General features: G+C 41.1%; 7 protein-coding genes across 10 annotated transcripts; 3 read left to right on the top strand and 4 right to left on the bottom strand.

Moving 5' to 3' along the window:
• Window positions 1-873: 873 nt before the first annotated feature.
• Window positions 874-2,154, bottom strand: LOC103850074 (V-type proton ATPase subunit G1). Of its 3 annotated transcripts, XM_009126780.3 has the most exons (5): window positions 1,975-2,113; window positions 1,757-1,882; window positions 1,512-1,617; window positions 1,323-1,423; window positions 874-1,256 (listed from the first exon to the last, which is right to left on the bottom strand). In XM_009126780.3, the coding sequence occupies exons 3-5, from the start codon at window positions 1,597-1,599 to the stop codon at window positions 1,113-1,115; spliced, it is 333 nt and encodes a 110-aa protein (XP_009125028.1). In that variant the 5' UTR covers window positions 1,600-1,617; window positions 1,757-1,882; window positions 1,975-2,113; the 3' UTR covers window positions 874-1,112. The 3 variants fall into 3 exon arrangements, with proteins under 3 accessions (XP_009125028.1, XP_009125027.1, XP_033141117.1); XM_009126779.3 differs by lacking the exon at window positions 1,757-1,882 and having other exon boundaries at window positions 1,975-2,154; XM_033285226.1 differs by lacking the exon at window positions 1,757-1,882 and having other exon boundaries at window positions 1,512-1,619; window positions 1,996-2,105.
• A 121-nt stretch (window positions 2,155-2,275) lies between these two features.
• LOC103850072 (U-box domain-containing protein 4) lies at window positions 2,276-3,589 on the top strand. The gene has a single exon (XM_009126778.3). The coding sequence runs from the start codon at window positions 2,368-2,370 to the stop codon at window positions 3,400-3,402; it is 1,035 nt and encodes a 344-aa protein (XP_009125026.1). The 5' UTR covers window positions 2,276-2,367; the 3' UTR covers window positions 3,403-3,589.
• A 226-nt stretch (window positions 3,590-3,815) lies between these two features.
• On the bottom strand, window positions 3,816-5,780 carry LOC103850071. Its single transcript, XM_009126776.3, has 8 exons — window positions 5,520-5,780; window positions 5,246-5,407; window positions 5,091-5,165; window positions 4,867-4,995; window positions 4,540-4,779; window positions 4,350-4,457; window positions 4,212-4,263; window positions 3,816-4,094 (listed from the first exon to the last, which is right to left on the bottom strand). The coding sequence occupies exons 1-8, from the start codon at window positions 5,631-5,633 to the stop codon at window positions 4,063-4,065; spliced, it is 912 nt and encodes a 303-aa protein (XP_009125024.1). The 5' UTR covers window positions 5,634-5,780; the 3' UTR covers window positions 3,816-4,062.
• Window positions 5,781-5,927: 147 nt separating this feature from the next.
• Window positions 5,928-7,379, bottom strand: LOC103850070. The gene is made up of 2 exons (XM_009126775.3): window positions 7,222-7,379; window positions 5,928-6,822 (listed from the first exon to the last, which is right to left on the bottom strand). The coding sequence occupies exon 2, from the start codon at window positions 6,632-6,634 to the stop codon at window positions 6,083-6,085; it is 552 nt and encodes a 183-aa protein (XP_009125023.1). The 5' UTR covers window positions 6,635-6,822; window positions 7,222-7,379; the 3' UTR covers window positions 5,928-6,082.
• Window positions 7,000-8,296, bottom strand: LOC103850069 (mediator of RNA polymerase II transcription subunit 11). The gene is made up of 4 exons (XM_009126774.3): window positions 8,098-8,296; window positions 7,972-8,036; window positions 7,749-7,865; window positions 7,000-7,379 (listed from the first exon to the last, which is right to left on the bottom strand). Exons 2-4 carry the CDS (start codon window positions 8,023-8,025, stop codon window positions 7,203-7,205), a joined length of 348 nt encoding a protein of 115 aa, XP_009125022.1. The 5' UTR covers window positions 8,026-8,036; window positions 8,098-8,296; the 3' UTR covers window positions 7,000-7,202.
• Window positions 8,297-8,362: 66 nt separating this feature from the next.
• LOC103850067 (photosynthetic NDH subunit of lumenal location 3, chloroplastic) lies at window positions 8,363-9,570 on the top strand. Its single transcript, XM_009126773.3, has 3 exons — window positions 8,363-8,722; window positions 8,887-9,173; window positions 9,257-9,570. The coding sequence occupies exons 1-3, from the start codon at window positions 8,449-8,451 to the stop codon at window positions 9,353-9,355; spliced, it is 660 nt and encodes a 219-aa protein (XP_009125021.1). The 5' UTR covers window positions 8,363-8,448; the 3' UTR covers window positions 9,356-9,570.
• A 645-nt stretch (window positions 9,571-10,215) lies between these two features.
• Window positions 10,216-19,340, top strand: LOC103850066 (methyl-CpG-binding domain-containing protein 9). Of its 2 annotated transcripts, XM_009126772.3 has the most exons (10): window positions 10,535-11,040; window positions 11,172-11,760; window positions 11,845-12,951; window positions 13,056-13,736; window positions 14,168-14,470; window positions 14,638-14,973; window positions 15,342-15,440; window positions 15,758-16,192; window positions 16,543-18,573; window positions 18,670-19,340. In XM_009126772.3, the coding sequence occupies exons 1-10, from the start codon at window positions 10,535-10,537 to the stop codon at window positions 18,976-18,978; spliced, it is 6,396 nt and encodes a 2,131-aa protein (XP_009125020.2). In that variant the 3' UTR covers window positions 18,979-19,340. The 2 variants fall into 2 exon arrangements, with proteins under 2 accessions (XP_033140947.1, XP_009125020.2); XM_033285056.1 differs by lacking the exon at window positions 15,342-15,440 and having other exon boundaries at window positions 10,216-11,040.
• Window positions 19,341-19,401: the final 61 nt, after the last annotated feature.

The following is a 19,401-nucleotide window of genomic DNA, read 5'->3' as shown; positions in this document are numbered from 1 at the left end:
CAGTCACTTGATCTTTTCATAGTTTAATTTACAAGAGAATGGTTATTTGTGGGTCAAAATTTTAAAATCCAAAATGAATATTTACATCAAACAAAACGAAAGACCATGAAACATTCAAGTGAAAGGTATGCGTATATATATAATTTGAATGACGTAAGAAAATAATGAAAAGTAAACCATTTTTATTATATTGTTGAAATGATTAGATAAACAAAATAATCAAATACATTTATTTTTCAATAGGGAACTTCTTATCACAGATGGTAGTGAAGAAATCAAGAGGGTAAGCTTTGCCAGGGAAAGCAAGCAAGTAGCAACCATCAGGAAGTGTTCTAACAGCAGTGCAACATTCTTTTGATAGCCATCTTATATCTCCATCTGTCGCTATTCTCAACGCATAGTAACATCCATCCTCATTATCTAACGCCTTTGGCGGACAATATTTCGCATCCGCTTCTGTTTCACGGACCATTGATGCCGAGATTAGGGCTACCAATAAGAATATCACTTTTTTTTGTTTCATATTCATTTTTTGGGGTTGGATTGCGTAGCGCTAATGAGATCTTTGCTTCTGTGACTTAACAGAAATGAGTTTGTATATCACCTACTCACTTGCTTTTCTTATATATTAAGACTTTTTGTCTTTGAGACGCGTGAAGAAAGTTTGACTAAAAGATTTGGAAAGTGTATATATTTGTTCGACCCCGTAGCGTATTCACAATCATTTTGTGTATCGTTTACGTGATATTCTCAAGGATATTATGTTTATGTTATTATGTTTCATTCTTCCAGTATCATCAAGTCATTAGTTCTTTAACAGTATTTTACTAATTTTATATTTTGTTGATTCCCCTCTTTTGTAAGACAAGACACTAAAGCCCAAAAATGGAGATTTGTTTTTTTTTTTACTAACACAATTCAAAATAAAATAAACGAGGTCTTTTGTTCTCAATTTTCTTACAACCCCCAAAGACATTATTATGAATACAACAACAAAGAGATATTACAAGAACGAAAAAGAGAGCAGATAATAAATAACTCGTAGCAACAAATTTAATATGAGATTTGAGTGTCTGACTGAAATCCATCTCAGTTCAAAAGCGAATCAAGTCTCAGTTCTTGACAGTGGTGACATGTTTGAGGAGCATATCCACAACATCATTGGAAATCCTGGAAGCTTCGTTCTTGAGCTGCTCGATTTTGGCATCAGTCTCTTGCTCCAGCCTCTTCACATTCGCACCCGAGTCTCCACTTGTCTATGAGGAGAAAATTATTTAGAAAGAAGAAGAAAAGGGGACACTAGATTGTCTCTGATGTGTTACCTCCTCAAGTTTCCTCTGGAAGTCTTGCTCAGTTTTAGCCTTGTACTCGGCAATCTCTTTCTCAGCCTCTTCCTTGGCTTGCTTCAGCCTAGCCATCTTTGCTGCAACACAAGAAACACAGATAGTGAATCAGTTCCTATATTAAAAAAGCTCCAGAACCAAAAGAAAGAAGAAGTTTAGAGAAATTACCGGTCCTGGCAGCATTGACAATGTGTTGAGCTTCTTGTTCAGCAGCAAGCAACTGCTGGATTCCACCTCCTCCTCTGCTCGATTCCATCTCCTTCTTTTTTTTATCCTACCAAACAAAAAAGAAGTGATCATTAGATAAAATCGAGGTGTGTGGATCAACCAACAACACATACACAAGCAACTAAAGTCTTAAGGACAGTCATTGTCTCTGTATGTTAAAATCTAGCACCATTCCAAGTACATACACAAACGACGAGAAGCAAAATAGATCTAAGATCTAATCCTGTGGACGGATGATCAACGAATCCATGTAGAAGTCAAATACAACCGATGGGATCACTTGTCGATTTTCCTACTACTCTATGAATGTTCTGTTCACAAAGTAAACAAAAAATACATTTTGACTTCCAATTGAAAAACCCGATCTCATTGTAGACGAGACGTAGAGAGAGAGAAGGCATACCTTCTGCGCTTTGGCTTTGGCTTTGGCTTTGGCTAGGAGGTGCTAGATACAAAACCAAAAAAAAAACTCAAATCAAATCGGAATTGGAGAAGGATCTGATCACACACGTTTAATTAGTCTACCGACAGGCAACTAGTGGGCTAACGTTAATTGAACTAAAAGCCCCCACGTTTAAATGGGCCACACTTACATTAAGACACAATTGAATGAACATTATATATTTTCTTATAATAAAACCCCAAAAACATTATTATATTTAATTTAATAATTGTTTGTTTCTCCTCTCTTATTACACATCCAAACAAACAAATATTCTCTCCGTCTCTGGTAAACCATCCACGTTTATGAATACGATATCACACAACAGTCTTTGATCTCTCTCTCTCTGCATCGATGGAGACGGATACTAGCGCCGGTTTCAGCTACCTCGGCCACACTTTCAGCAACTTGAGCCTCAACGACCACTCCTCCTCCGCTTTCAGCGACTGCAACAGCGACAGATCCGGCGAATTCCCCACCCCTTCTTCCCTGAGCCGACGCCTCCTCCTCTCCTCCGCCACCGACAACTCCGACGACCTCATCCCCCATCTGGTCGCCCTCCTCTCCTCCTCGATCGAGAACCAGAAGCAAGCCGCGATGGAGATCAGGCTCCTCTCCAAGCACAAACCCGAGAACCGCGTCAAAATCGCCGAGGCCGGCGCCATCAAGCCGCTCGTCTCCCTCATCTCCTCTTCCGACCCTCTGCTCCAGGAGTACGGCGTCACCGCCATCCTCAACCTCTCCCTCTGCGACGAGAACAAGGACCTCATCGCTTCCTCCGGCGCCGTCAAGCCCCTCGTCTGGGCCTTGAAGATGGGAACTCCCACGGCTAAGGAGAACGCCGCGTGCGCCCTCCTCCGCCTCTCCCAGCTCGAGGATAACAAAATCGCGATCGGGAGATCGGGGGCGATTCCTCTCCTGGTTAACCTCCTGGAGACGGGAGGGTTCAGGGCGAAGAAGGACGCGTCGACGGCTCTCTACTCCCTCTGCTCGGCTAAGGAGAACAAGATCAGAGCCGTGGAGGCTGGAATCATGAAGCCTCTCGTGGAGCTGATGGCGGATTTCGGATCCAACATGGTCGACAAATCGGCGTTCGTGATGAGCCTGCTGATGTCGGTGCCGGAATCGAAGGCGGCGGTTGTGGAGGAGGGGGGAGTGCCGGTGCTGGTGGAGATCGTGGAGGACGGGACGCAGAGGCAGAAAGAGATGGCTGTCTCGATACTGCTTCAGATTTGCGAGGAGAGTGTCGTGTATCGAACCATGGTGGCTCGGGAAGGAGCGATTCCTCCGCTTGTGGCGCTTTCTCAGGCGGGAGGAACTAGTCGAGCCAAGCACAAGGCCGAGGCTTTGATTGAGCTTTTGAGACAACCTAGATCCCATTCCTACTAACGGTGGATGATCGTCGCAGCTGTGAGCCTTTTCTTTTTTTTTTTTACTTTGTACAAACAACCGCAAAAGGGAAATAGATAAATAACTGTAAATTAAATGTTTGTTTCCCTCTGTAATTTATCTTCTTGAGATTGTTTGTTTTTGTGATCCAGTTGATAAATATCAGGTTTCGTTTTTACCATCTTCACATCCAGAGCTTTTGAATGTATGTAAAAAAGCATTTAAATTATTTCATCTTTGAGAACAATTGACCTGAAATTTCAACAGGCTGTGGACAGAGCAAATGAGATATCAGCATAACATGTTCCATCTTCATATGCAACAACCTTGTTCTTGTTGAGTATGGTTTGGACAATTATTAGTTAGCCCTTGCATGTGTGGACTAATGGTTTTAATAAACAAATAAGACCGCATAACGAGGAAACGTTGATAATGTTTTCAAGTTGAGAAAAAAACATTATCACTAGGACAACGTACTGAACCGAATATAAGCAAAAGATAGACATGTTCTTGGGGGCAGGGGACAGAGCAGAAGAGAGAGAAGAACACGTTCCATCATCATGTTGACACATACTACTAGCATATCAAAGACACGATCCCAGAAATTAGCTAACAGAAATATATAATTAATTAGTTGAACATGATGATTCTTCTCTTCTTCTAGCCGCCTGCAATCTCTTTCGTTTGACCCTCTGGTTTCGCATCGAGTTAAGAAGAAAAGAAACACACAAGACCTCTGGTTAGCATCTTAAGATCCATTTATTTTAAAAAGAAAAGCTAGAATCTATATTTCTTTTAAGATAACTCACCTGGGAGGTTGATGGCATGGTTAGCTTGTGCATCAGCAACAGAATTGAACTCCTATACATATACCACACGGCTAACCATTAATTATCATCTTCACTTCCAAATTCCAATTACACAAACAAACTAAGTGGCTTTATTACCCTGTCAATGTGTTGGATGTGGAATGATTTAAACTGCTTCATAAGCTCCTTGGCCTGTTTACAAAGCTCAGCCATTTTCGGGTGTTTGGTTTTCCATATATCTTGAACCTGCCTCCCAAATTAGTTAGATACTTTTGGAACCAAACAAATAAAGAAAAGAATGGATTGAAGCAAGAGTCTATATATGGACCTGCATACAGACAAGCATTGAGTCTCCTTGGACGCGCACATTCTTAAAGCCTTTGTGAAGAGCAGACTTGAGACCAAGAAGGAGAGCTCGATACTCTGCAACGTTGTTAGTAGCAGTCCCCACACCCTCGCGCAAATAGAAGAGCACACTGTTGTCATGTGAAGCACGGAGAACAGCTCCAGCACCAGCTTTCCCAGGGTTTCCTTTGGAAGCCCCGTCAAACTCGATGTTACATGAATCCTGAGAGGTTCAAGTAAATAGATTCCGATTACTATTTTTGAAAACAAAAGAAAAAAAAAAACATTTTTGTTGGGAGAATGGTATTACATTTTGAAGTATGGGACGGCGAGTCAACTGACTGGAAGGAACAGCAAGGCGAGGAACCATGCCGCCGCTGCTATTTTCAGTCTTAAGATGCTTTTGTGGTTGACTCGAGGAGGGTGATTCATCAGTTTCCTGAACGATCATGAGAGGGTAACAAGACACATTTATAATCTATCTCTCACATTGTTATATGGGTAAATGAAATGAATCATGAGTCTGGTGGTTACCATTTGTTGCAATAATCTCTTAGGCTGGGAAGGTTTGTCGAGAGAGTCTCCTTGGGAAGAAGAAGAAGATGGTTGCTGAAACGAGAGCAAAAGTATATGATATGTCTCTGCACTAATGAAGTGGTAAACAAAGATGAAGATTATATATAAAGAACCTGAAGAGGGCAAGGAATGAGTTTGCCAAAGACAGAATCATCTTTGAGATGAGTAGCGTTGACAGAGAAGAGAGCGTTCTTAAGGCCAAAAGAGGATATGAAGTCTTGTGCTCCTTGTGGCCAACCATATCCTTTGTACACACTCATCGCTGGATCTGATACCTGAACAACCACAATCCATAGTATTCTAGCATATTATCAAGTGATGTTTTTGAGTCGATTTAAGGGAAAAAAATAAATAAAAAAAGAGAGTGAGAGTGAAATGAGAGATTACAGAAGAGGAAGCTTGTTGCTGGCATTCGCTAAAGCTTCGATACACACCAACGATGTCTCCCTTACGAACAACGTAAAACGCGTCCTTCTCATCCCCCCCCATCGCCGAACCCATTTTTGATCCTAGAAAATCCCACCCTAAATTCCTCCACTTTATAGAACCCTAAAAACCTCTCTACTCAAACAAGGGGAAATTAATTCATACCCCCGCCCTCTGGACGTTTCGTTCCTGTAGTTTACCAATATGGGCCTTTTAGTGGGTCTTCTTTGTCTCCTCTATTTCATGGGCCTTGTACGTTTCCATATTCATAATCAGCACGTCCATTACCCGAATTCGGTTTAACATAGATATACAAGTACACACATGCATCAAACAGTTCGTGTGCATATTCCATGGCAACTATCACTATTCTACAACTGACGAGTTGTCCTTTTTTGTTTTTGTTTAGAGGAAAAAGGCATTGCACATGAACTACTACAGAAACAATATTTTTAACTTTTAAGAAAAGAAACGCTAACAAATCTAACTTTTATTCCACACACACAACGCAGCCCCGTGATTTTTCACTTATGAAGCGACTGTGCCTCTCTGTCGCTATCGAAATCCATGGGACACTTAGTGGAGACCGGCAACGAAGGCGCAGCGAATCTCTTCGAGTAATACTGGTATGGAAACTCGTCTTCAAAGTGTCCCGTTTGCTTTCCATCGTCGAAATTTAAAGAGTAGCTCAACGGATCGTACCGGAATTTACCCTGTTCTGACCGGTTTGGACTGATTGCTACGCAATCACTGTTTCCAGCACATCCGCCGCAGCAGTGGTTACGTCCGAATCTGCGTATAAATGTCTTCCATCTAGGGCCAGCTACGAGCTCCGACCACTGCCTCGTCTTCCTCCACCCTCTAATCCACCACCGCTCCCCAGGCTCGAGCTTGTCGCCTGTTGTCCTGATCCGTCGCCACCACACAGATCTGCCACGAGAGGACGGCTGGGATGAGGCAAGGCAGGGCACAAGGAAACAGCAGCCTCTCTTTGCGAACAACGCCTCGTGCATTTCATCCGTATCGTCCATTTCAGACATGGGCGACGTTTGTAGCCTCATCCTCTTAGATCCCATGTGATGTGACCCGACTCGAAACGGAAAAAATTCAGGATAAATCCTGATTCTCTCTCTCTATCTCTCTCTCTCTTCTTAGACTTAGATCTTTGTTCCTCTTCTTCTCATCACCAACTTGTAAAACCCTAGTTTTCAAGTTTCTCCATATAGCAAGAGATTGCCTTCACCAATCAAACGCGTCTCTTGAGCTGGCATAAAAACAGAGCATGAACCGGCATAACCGCTAACAGAGAAGTACCGGTTCTCACTAAACCCTTTGCTAGCTTTGGTCTGGGGGAGGTTCTATAAATAAGCTGACGTGGCTAACTCCCAATTGGTGCATCTAATTCATCGCATGTGAATGGTCTAACCAACTTCACCTAATCTTTTTAGCAAAATCAAATACATTTATGAAAAGCAAGCTTACTTGTGCCACAAGCAGAGGATAGCCTGTATTATTCTAGAAACTACTACATCATAATTGCTCAAAGGAAGAGTTTTGTAAATATTTAACTAAAACCAGCATAGAGGAGATTTTGTAAAAACAAAACTCGATAGAAAGTCTGCAAAAGAGAGATTCATAACGAGTTCAATCGGAAGAAGGATACCGGTCAACGGTGTTTTTAAGATCATGAAGCTGGGAGAGGACATATTCAAGCTTCTGGAAGCAGATTTCATTAGCTATCCTTGCGTTGTAGTCGCATTTCTCAAAGGGACGGTACTCGCAGGCGCTTTTGATCTCTTCCCTTAGTGTCACTTGAATATCCTGCCAAAATTTCACAACAAGTTCATGTTGTCATATGGATTTGCAATAATGTAAAAGCATATCTGTACATCCAAATGTTAGCTGAAAATTTGTGGTTAGCACAATCAAAGTAATCCTTAAGCAAGACTAGTGTGAAATGAGAGCACGAATTGTTTTGTTGATCAACGAGATTATCAAAACAGATGAAATTAGAAATGAGCATTAATAATCTAGACTTGTGTCCCAAACAGGTAGCAGTAGAATCCAAAGGAAATATCAGAAGTTCACCATTCATAAACCTTAAAGCTCAACAAGACTCTATAAAGTGAAGTGAAGAAGAAGAAGAAGAAGAAGAAGAAGAAGAAGAAAAGAAGAAGAAGAGTAATCAACCTTGATGGATTGCATGAACTCTCGGCAATGGCTGTTGACGAAATCTTTCCTGGGCCCAGAAGGGCTCGCCAGCTCTTCCATCACTCCTCCAGCTATATCCAATACCCTTACCACTCTCTGCGCCCAGGCCCAGATTCAAATCAAATAAACTTCCAATTGTCCGAGATTTAAACTATATATAAATGCTTGTTCCATTGTCTGAGATTTAATCTATAAATCTCACCCTCTCTACATTCTGAAGGCGTTGCAACGAAGTGTTCTGCGTCTGCGGATCCATCCACGATTTCTCTAAATGATATGAAACTGGAATTTTAATCACCAATAATTCCAAATCGGAGCAGTGGAGTACCTGAATTGCGCTTTGGAACACAGGAGAGGGAGACACGAGGAAACGTCGTTGGCAGAGACAGAACACGGAGAAATCGGATAATCAGACGGCGGGATGAAGAACCGCGACGGAGAGGAGAAGATAAAAAAGAAGTTTGTCACGTTAAAACGGCACGAATTCTACTTCGTAACTTGTAGAACAGCACGCACTTAAAGTATTGAATTACGGAAACACCCCCTCCGTTCAGATAGAGTATTTGTGATAACCAGCTTCCCTCTTTTTTATCAACGGATTAAAAAAAAACGAAACCAACACAAGAACAGAAGAAAGCTCATCCTTAAAGGGCCAAGCTTCCTCTGGTGACTACAATCAATGGCTCACTTCATAGATCTTAACACTCTCACCAACACTTTACTCTCGATATCTAAACTACGTGAGACTCGGAAAATCGTAAAATCGAGCGGGTTTGTTTGTAGGAAAACCACCACAGATGACTCGGTACAGCTTCCAAGACGGATGATGACACTTGGATTTGCTGTCTCCATAGCTCTGTCTGGAACTTTCGGCGGTGATAATGTTTCTTTGGCACAAGACAACAATGGGTTTTGGATCGATGGTCCTCTTCCAACTCCTCCTATTTACAACAGTAAGCTATATTCTCTATCCAAACTCTTGATGGAGAATCTGATAAGTTTTTTCTTGGTTCTCGGTTGAAAAGAAGATGTTGAATTTGTCCTAACTAAATTTGAAACTTTGGAGCCGTACAACTTGCTCAGTTGACAAATTTTCGGTTTTGTTCTTCTTCCTCAGATATCGTGAACGAGCAGACAGGGACGAGATCGTTCTTGAAGAAAGGAGTGTATGTAGCTGACATCGGGACCAAAGGAAGAACGTACAGAGTTAAAAAGTATGCTTTCGATCTCTTAGCTATGGAGGACTTGATCGGACCAGACACGTTAAACTATGTTAAAAAGTACTTGAGGCTTAAATCCACCTTCTTGTTCTATGATTTCGACAATCTCATCTCTGCTGCTGCCTCCCAAGACAAGCAGCCTCTCACTGATTTGGCCAACAGATTGTTCGACAACTTTGAAAAGGTATCACCACTAACACCAGTCTTCATCTGGTTTACTCTTATCCGAAGAGAGTGTTGATGTATTTTTTTTTTCTTTCTACACAGCTTGAAGATGCAGCTAAAACGAAGAACTTAGCCGAGACAGAATCGTGTTACAAAGATACAAAGTTTCTTCTTCAAGAGGTTATGACCAGAATGGCCTGAAGCCAGTTCAGTTTTCACTGGTTTACTTGCTGCTGAAGATCATTCATTCATGGTGGATAACACTCTGTGATCATGAAATGTAATCTTGCATAAGTCAACACCAAAAAAAAAACCTTAAAAGTTAATAAGAAAAATGTTATATTGGGATAATGATAATCTAGCCAACTCTCTTGTATGTATAAATGCTTGTTTTAAGCTGCTTGGACCAGTTTATCTCCCAACCCTTATATATAGTTTCTACACACATTAATGAATGAGAGTATACACATTGACATAAGTTACAAGAACATGTGTACATTGATGGAACAAACCACGTTTCAAACTATTTTGTTGCAATATTGTACACTTTTCTACTGGGACAGGTAGATCTAGTCGACTCTGTGTTAGAAAACTTGAAAAAGAGGCCCCTGATAATTGTAACGTTCCTGCTTTGGGCTTGTGTGCAGGTTCTATATCAACATTTGGTCCACTAGACGAATCAGTTGATTAGGCTAGGTAGTCAATTCTTAGTTATATCCTGACACAATCTTAGATTAATGTACCAAATGATTTGCAGATTGGTATACAAATGACTGCTTTAGTATTAAAAAAAAAAAGAAAAAGAAAAAGCGATTAGTAGTATCACTAACGTATACATTACACCTTCCTTGAGTTACTTTCCTCGTGATGCCAATGGTTTTAAATTCTTTACCTTTCTTCTGACACAGTAACATATTTTTGACCACTAAAGGTCCATTGCTTCCTAGTTCCTACTTATCTTTTACCGCTTTACCAATGAAACCACCCCCCACACTCAAAATTGTAATTATCATGTGATAATATATTATTCAAATATAAAAGCAAGAATCTAAAGTAACTATTTTCTTTTCATATTTTACACTCATTCCTTGCTATCATGTAATTACGTAAATGGAATTAAATATGCCGATTACAACAATAATATCATTTAATCGAGTAAATTAGAAAAAAGAAAGTTTAAAACGCACACAAAAAAAAAAGAAAAAAAGAAGAAGCTAAAGATAATTCACGTTTTTTTTTTCGTTCTCTCTCGAAGTCGAAACAGAAGTTGGGGAAAAGTGGAGAGAAAATTAATAAGAAAACCTCTTTCGCTTCTAACTCTCTTCTTTCTTCGTCTTCAAATGTAAAGGCAATGCTCGATCTCAACAACCTAATCGAATAATGGAACTCACTGATTCTACGAAAAAGCAACTCGGAGAGACCAGGAGCGCCGCTCTCGACGAAGATAATCGCTCCTTTCTCGGCATCGATCTTAACGAAATCCCTACCGGCGTTACTCCCGGCGGCGCTGTACAGGACGATGACGGAGAGTATGAACCCGTTGAAGTTGTTAGGTCAATTCATGATAATCCGGACCCAGCCCCTGGAGCCCCTGCTGAGGTTCCTGAGCCGGATCGGGATGCCGCGTGCGGCGCCTGTGGAAGGCCGGAGTCGATGGAGCTCGTAGTAGTCTGCGACGCTTGCGAGCGAGGGTTTCATCTTAACTGTGTTAACGACGGAGTGGAGGCTGCTCCTTCCGCCGATTGGATGTGCAGCGACTGTGTTGCCGGCGGCGGGAGGAGTAAACTGTGGCCGTTGGGGGTGAAGTCCAAGCTCATCCTGGATATGAACGCCTCGCCGCCGAGTGATGCCGAGGGATACGGAGGCGAGGATACGTCAGATTCGAGGTACGCAGCTGTGGTTCCATTTTCCGACTATTCGTTAGGGTTTATTTTTTTGACGAACTGAATATTGGTTTGAGCTCGACAAGAAAAGCACTGATGGCTCATGTGCTTCCTTGTTTGTTTTTCTTCTCCAGAAAGCATATGCTGGCCATGGGGAACTCTTTTGAACATTCAATGACGCATTCAAGCTTTCTGGATCCTGGTAGAGCACATACTTTAGATTTTGGCTTCCCATCAAACCTCGGGAACAGTAGTTTGCCCATCAGATTCCCATCCTTGGATCCAAGCGAGCTCTTGTTGCATAATCTCAGGCATTTCATATCTGAAAGGCACGGAGTTTTAGAAGATGGTTGGCATGTCGAATTTAAACAGCCTTTAAATGGCTATCATCTCTGTCCAGTGTATTGTTCTCCGAGTGGAAAAACATTTAGTTCAATACAAGATGTTGCTTGTTATCTCGGCTTGGCAACTAATGGTAACTACAGCTGTATGGATACTGATATCAGGAATGAGAGTTCTCTTCTTCAAGAAAGATTGAATATGCCCAAGAGAAGAAAGACATCAAGATGGCCAAACAATAGTTTCCCTGACCTAAAGGGTAGTTCAGTGAGTGCTCAGCTCAGTCGTTTTCCATACAATGGTCAGACGATGCCCCCTTTTGCCATTTCATCTGGTGAATCTCTTAGCTCTGGGAATAATGGATGCGGTTGTGAGGAAGCTAATGTAAGTGTAGACTTCGATTCTCAACTGGTTTCTCTTTGTTTTTTTTGTTTTTAAACCCTCATGTTTGTGTATTTTGACTTTCAGAAAGGACTTCCTATGCAATTTGAAGATTTCTTTGTCCTCTCGCTTGGACGAATTGACATAAGACAGTCTTACCACAATGTCAACATGATTTATCCAATAGGATATAAGTCCTGCTGGCATGATAAAATCACGGGGTCTTTATTTACTTGTGAAGTATCTGGTGGTAGTTCTGGGCCTGTTTTCAAGATTACACGGTCACCATGCTCTAAATCATTTGTTCCAGTTGGATCAACTGTCTTCTCCTGCCCAAAGATTGATGAAATGGTGGAACAGAACATTGACAAACGAGGTGATCGGAGAGACAGTATTCAAGAACATGATGACGACACTGTTGAAATCCTTCTTTCAGATCCATCGCCACCACTTGGAGATGATATATTGTCTTGTTTACAGGAGAAGAGTTTCTCCAGTACATTCTATTGCTTGCGCTCGGAAGTTGGTTCTTCTCAAGTAGACTTAAATAATACTCTATCCTATAATCAGCAGCATGAGGTTGAGATTGGCGATATTATTGTGGAAGAAGATTCATTGTCTGTTGCATGGCAAAAGGTGTCTCAAAAACTTGTTGATGCATGTTCCAATGTCCTGAAGCACAAGGGTACCATGAACTTCCGTTGCAAGCATGTTGACAGAGAAACGAGGGAAATCAACTGGGATACAAGAAATGAGAAAGATAATGTGATTTTATCTTTGTCAAGATTTTGCTGTTCTTTGGCTCCTCACAGTGCTACATGTGGTGGAAAGGATAATAGCGAGATTGCATCTCTAGTTGATGTTTTGTCAAGGTGGCTGGATCAAAGCAGGTTTGGGCTTGATGCAGATTTTGTACAGGAAATGATTGAACGTATGCCTGGTGCCGAATCATGTTCAAATTATAGGTCTCTGAAGACTAGAAGTTCTTCTGTTTCTGTAACTGTAGCAGAAGGAGCGCTTATTGCCAATCCAAAAGTTGGAGAAAATGTCAGGGAAGAAGTTTTTGGTGAGATATCTCGGAAAGCCAAAAGGCATAAACTAAATGGTGGTCATGGTTTCAGCAATCCACACCCTCCTCCCGGGAGGCCTATGTGTTTGAGGCTTCCTCCTGTGGTTGTTGGTGACTTCCTTCAGGTACATTCATGTGTTTTTTTATTATATAGTAATCTACAAAGTACCCCTCCATTCACTAAGTCCTGCCACATGTATAACACTCATTTTTATGTTTGCCTGATCAGGTATCTGAAGTGTTCTGGCGTTTCCGTGAAATTTTGGGTTTGGGAGAGGCTTTCTCCCCTGAGAAGCTTGAACAAGAGATTGTCAATCCAGTGTTCGATGGTTTGTTTCTTGATAAATCTGGGAAAGAAGTTAATAGAAGTGAGATGAACATTAGTGATGAGGATCGTACAGCTACTAAATTTTTATCTTTGTTGGATGAATCTCGCCAACCTTTTTCTTCGGAAAATACCTTTGCTTCTGTACTAAAAGAGACGAAAGCAGGGGATTCTACTGAGTTCAACATTTCAAATTCCTCTCGTGGGCCGTGCGTGGGTGCACTTCTAACAAAGACTCACATTTCGCTTCTGCAAGTGCTAATATGTGAGTTGCAATCCAAGGTAGCTGCATTTGTTGATCCAAACTTTGATTCTGGAGAATCAAGATCCAGACGGGGACGGAAAAAGGATGACTGTACACTTTCTGCTAAAAGAAATAAGCTGCATATGCTTCCTGTTAACGAGTTCACATGGCCTGAATTGGCCCGTAGGTACATTTTGTCTCTTTTATCAATGGATGGGAACCTCGAATCAGCGGAGATTGCTGCTCGTGAAAGTGGTAAGGTATTCCGTTGCTTACAAGGGGATGGTGGTTTGCTCTGTGGTTCACTTACAGGAGTGGATGGGATGGAAGCCGATTCAATGGTATGTTTTTGTTATTTTTCTATTTATTTTCTGGGTTACATATCTTACTTGTATTACTGGTTGACGGGATCACAAATTGAGTGTCTCTTTTGGAACCTATGTGCGGTTTTTCTTGGCCTTCAAATGTTCTATAGTCAGGTTGATCTTTCTCAAGCTTATTAGAAGATATGTTCCAATTGTAGGTGAGTCTAGAGTGTTAAGTTCTTTTGTCTTCTATATTTTGACATTCATATTCTGTTACTCTTGAATATCCCGAAGGTCCTGTTTAATTATACAGTCTGAAAAATCGATTTGCTTTGTGTTGTTATGAGTATTAACTTCCGGGCAAGTCTTTGATTGTTGAGTGTTAATATACGTACATTCCTAAACCACTCTCACAGAGACAGAATGATCTTTGGATTTACGTATACATATTAACTCTTTATCTTCAGTTACTTGCAGAGGCTATTAAAAAAATATTTGGTTCTTTGACAAGAGAAAATGATGTTCTCTCTGTGGAAGATGATGATTCTGATGGCCTTGATGCTACTGAGACAAACGCTTGCAATGGTGATATTCCAGAATGGGCACTGGTTCTGGAACCTGTGAGAAAGCTTCCAACAAATGTTGGGACTAGAATCAGAAAGTGTGTCTATGATGCTTTAGAGAGAAATCCACCAGAGTGGGCAAAGAAGATATTAGAGCATTCCATCAGTAAAGAAGTATATAAAGGCAATGCATCAGGACCGACAAAGGTTCAATCTCTAAAACCAATGCTCTTCCCTCCTGAAGTACATTAAATTTTGAATTGCGTAATTGGAAATTTCTTGTTTCTCGAATTCCCTTTTCTGTCACTTGTTCTTCCGGTGATTTAATCTCAAGTCTGATGACATATGATATTATTTCCCTTTACTGAATACAGAAAGCTGTCCTCTCATTGCTAGCCGATGTTCGAGGTGGTGATTTGGTGCAGAAGTCTGTCAAAGGAACCAAAAAGAGGACGTCTATTGGTGTTTCTGATGTCATTATGAAGAAATGTCGTGCTGTGTTGCGTGATGTTGCAGCTGTAGACGAGGATAAAGTGTTTTGTACTTTATTGGGGCGAAAGTTACTGAATTTAAATGATAATGATGATGACGGACTCTTGGGATCACCTGCAATGGTTTCGCGTCCCCTAGACTTTAGAACTATTGATTTGCGGTTGGCTGTCGGTGCGTATGACGGATCAACTGAAGCTTTTCTTGAGGATATTCTTGAGGTAGGATTCTCCCTCTTTGTCTGATTTTTCTGCAATTGATGGCATGATGCTTTTTGTGCGATATGAGAACTAGTTTCTAAAAGTGACACATCTCCATTTTGGGTATTGCATCTTTGTGCTGTTAGTTTTGCACTATTCATTTGGATGCATGAATGTAAAAGTGTTAACACCCATAAATTTAGCTGCTCAGCTGTTGGATAACGTTTTAGCTATGATTAGAAATCGAACCAATTGAGTCTGCCAGTACATGCTTGACTTATTTTTTAAATTTCATTGTGATGGTATACTCGTGGACTCCGTTTTGTTTATGCATGCAACTTTATCTTGTTTCATGGATGACATGCTAATTTTCACTTTCTGATTTGCAGCTGTGGAGTTGTATACGTGTTATGTATGCGGATCAGCCTGATTCTTTAGAACTGGTTGAAAAATTGTCTAAAAAATTTAAGTCACTATACGAAGCCGAGGTTTGTGTCTTTTTCTCCCTTTTCTGCTATGCTCTGTACAACGTATGTTCACAGCTTGGTAGCCTCTTGAAGTCAAATGGTCGAGACAGTCTCATCAAACAAATTTTGTTAAGGCTTATCGTTTGTGAAAGTTATAGGTCTTTGAGATCAGAGTTAGATGCTTTCGAAGGGTTTTTCCTTTTGTGTGCTTGTAGAATTATCGTTGTGCTTGCCTTTCAGTTTCCAGGAGTTGTATGCATGTTATCCTAAGAAATAGTTGCAGTGTCGAGTGCAATTATTTACTCAAGTTTTAAGCCTTTATTTGTTTGCTGATATAGGTTCTACCACTTGCTCAGAAACTTATGGACTACAGAAAATTGGAATGTCTGAGTGCAGAGATGAGGAAGGAAATTAAGGACATTGTTGTTTCAGTAAATAAGCTTCCCAAGGCCCCGTGGGATGAGGGGGTATGTAAAATATGTGGCGTTGACAAAGATGATGACAGTGTTCTCTTGTGTGATACATGCGATGCGGAGTATCACACATATTGTTTGAATCCCCCTCTTATTAGAATTCCTGATGGAAATTGGTATTGTCCCTCATGTGTCATTGCCAAGCGCATGGCTCAAGATGCTTTGGAATCGAACAAACTAGTCAGACGGCGGAAACGTAGAAAGTATCAGGGGGAACTTACCCGAGCTTCTATGGAAACAGCTGCTCGTCTGGTAGATGTGATGGGCGAAAAAGACTACTGGGAGTTCAGTGCTGAGGAGGTAAGTTTTGAACCTCTTCTCTCATTTTTGGTCATTCATTTGAAATGTGTCACCTTTCCCTTCTCATTATGGAGATGAATATCATGATTATATTGTCATGTTGTGATCCTTAGCTTATGTGTAGCAACTATTATTATATTTGACACTTGCACATGTTGTGGATTTTTTGAAGGAATGAAGTCTTTAGATATTTATTTTTCTACCGTATAGTTTTCCGGTTAAATTGAGTCAAGTGACTAAAGATTAGTGCGCAAAAACTATTTTGTAGCTCTCTTTGTCTTAAAATTAGTACAAGCATATGGGCCTGCTGCTGTTAGTAATCTGGTCAATTTCTTTTGGTTTTAATGCAGAGAATCCTGGTGCTTAAGCTTCTATGCGATGAACTGCTTAGCTCATCCCTTGTTCATCAACATCTCGAGCAGTGTGCCGAAGCCTTAATTGAAATGCAGCAGAAGTTGCGCTCTCTTTCCTCAGAATGGAAAAACACAAAATTGCGGCAAGAATTTCTGACGGCTAAACTCGCAAAGGTTGAACCTAGTATTCTAAAGGAGATGGGCGAACCACAAAATTCAAGTAGCTTTGCAGACCACCATGGACGTCATCAACAACAGGAGAATGTTGGAGAGAAGGTTCCTCATGATGATGGCACGTCCTCTGCTGCGTTTCTTACCAATAATCAGGGGAAAGCTCCGATTGAGACCCATGCTCAAACTGGAGGGTCAAATGTCATTTCCAGTGAGAACAAAATTCACACCCCAGAAAAAGTTACATCCCCTGGAAGGAACGAGTTGCCAATAGAGGTAACGGATCATATGTCTTGTGAAATAGAAGATACCACAGAGACCTTGGACAAATCAGTTGGAAAGAACCGTGAAACACACTCTATAAAACCTAATGCGGCGGAATTGAAGACAGCACATGATGCATCTTCTCTGGCTTCCCAAGAGTTGCAGGCTTGTCGACAGGATTTGAATGCCACTAGTAATGAAATACAGAATCTGCAGCAATCAATCAGAAGCATAGAATCACAGATTCTAAGGCAATCTATACGAAGAGACTTTCTGGGAAGTGATGGTAGTGGTCGTCTATATTGGGGTTGCTACTTCGCAGAAGAACATCCTCGTATTTTGGTTGATGGAAGCATGTCGTTGCAGAAAGCTGTACAAGTTGATTTGACAGGTTCAAAAGTTCCCTCCCCATTTCTCCATGCCGTTGACCATGGAAGACTAATGGTCTCACCCTGGACATATTACGAAACTGAAGCGGAGATCAGTGAGCTTGTCCTATGGCTTCATGATGATGACCCAAAAGAAAGAGAGTTGAGAGAGTCTATTATGTGCTGGAAAAGGATACGATTTGGGGATCTTCAAAGGGAAATTAAACAAGCTGAGAATTCGTCCTCTCCAATAATGGCTGGGGATCTTGTGACCAAGGCTGCCATGGCAATGGAGAAGAGATATGGTCCATGCATCAAACTAGAGATCGAAACCTATAAAAAACGGGGGAAGAAGACAAAGTGTGCAGAGCGAGAGAAACTGTGTAGATGCGAATGCTTGGAATCCATTTTGCCATCTATGATTCACTGCCTCATATGCCACAAAACATTTGCAAGTGATGATGAATTTGAGGAGCACGCCGAGAGTAAGTGTGTTCCTTATTCATTAGCAACTGAAGAAGGCAAAGAAAAATCTGATTCTTCAAAAGCAAAAGAAAGCCTGAAATCCGATTATCTTAGTGTAAAGTCTAGCGCTGGCAAAGATAAAGCTGAAATATCCAATGTTTCTGAACTTGGTTCTGGGTTGATAAGATATCAAGAAGAAGAATCTATTTCCCCATACCATTTTGAGGAGATCTGCTCCAAGTTTGTGACAAAGGATTCTAACAGAGATTTGGTTAAAGAGATTGGTCTGATCGGTTCAAATGGAAGTCCAACATTTCTTCCGTTGCCATCTATTCATCTTAACGACTCAATGCTCATATCGGCCACTTGCAATAAGCTAGATGGTGGTGATTCAGGGGATCAGGTGATTTTTACTGGTTCTGAAGCCAATGGTGAAGGCTTGAATTCTGAATCATTGGACAGATCTGTGACAAATGATCTTGGCAATCCGCTGAATAAACTGAGCGGAATGGGATGTGACAAGTCAGAGGAAAAGAACAAAAAGTCTACAGGTAGTGGGTTAAAAGGCTGCTGTGTGGTTCCACAGGCTTCTTTGAAACGTGTTACTGGCAAAGCTTTGCCGGTTTTCAGATTCCTTAAAACCAACTTGCTTGATATGGATGTGGCACTACCTGAAGAAGCTTTAAGACCATCGAAATCACATCCAGACCGTAGACGAGCTTGGCGTGCTTTTGTTAAATCGGCACAAAGCATTTTCGAGGTTTAGTTCTTATATATATATAATATACCTTTTACTCCTCTCTATATAACACCCATATAATCTGGATTTTCTAATGTGACATTTTTTGATATTCAGTTGGTTCAGGCAGCAATTGTGGTAGAAGACATGATAAAGACAGAGTACTTGAAAAATGAATGGTGGTACTGGTCTTCTCTATCAGCGGCTGCTAAAATCTCGACGCTGTCTGCGCTATCCCTTCACATCTTCTCGCTCGATGCAGCGATTATGTACGATAAAACCATAACTCAATCAGATCCTATGGATGCGACAAAGGAGATAGGCTTACAAGAGCAGAAGTCACAACCTGTAACAGATCCACAAGAAAGAAGCAGCAGAGCTAACAGAAGGTCTGGTAAGAAAAGGAAAGAACCTGAGGGAGCATAACAGTTTACTTGAAACCACACAAGTAGAAAAGCTTTGAGCGTGCAAGAACATGAAAACGGAAATGGTGGCTTTTTTTTTAAATCAAAGTGGAGCCAATCAATGTGTGTTTGTGTAGATATAGGGAATGTTTCAGTCTGTTGGGGATGTTGAGATCCGGTTTGGTGGTTTAGATCGTTCTTGGAATTGAAGGGGGGGGTTGAAAGTGGGTCTAACAGGTGGATGAGCGGAGAGAGTATGTGTACGTACACATACATATATGTAGAAGACAAACTAATGTGGAATTAACTAGTGGTAGTATTAAAGCCGCTTTTTTTTTCAGACATGAGCTGATTTGATGTTTTAGAACGGAAACTTTTATTCTTTATATATCTCTCTCGCTCTATAAACAGTGAATGGAAGATTATGAGAGGCTTCAATCTCTCT

This window comes from Brassica rapa, chromosome A01 (genome assembly GCF_000309985.2).
Source record: "Brassica rapa cultivar Chiifu-401-42 chromosome A01, CAAS_Brap_v3.01, whole genome shotgun sequence".
In the NCBI taxonomy this organism is placed as follows: Eukaryota; Viridiplantae; Streptophyta; class Magnoliopsida; order Brassicales; family Brassicaceae; genus Brassica; species Brassica rapa.
This window is presented reverse-complemented; position numbering and strand designations above follow the sequence as displayed.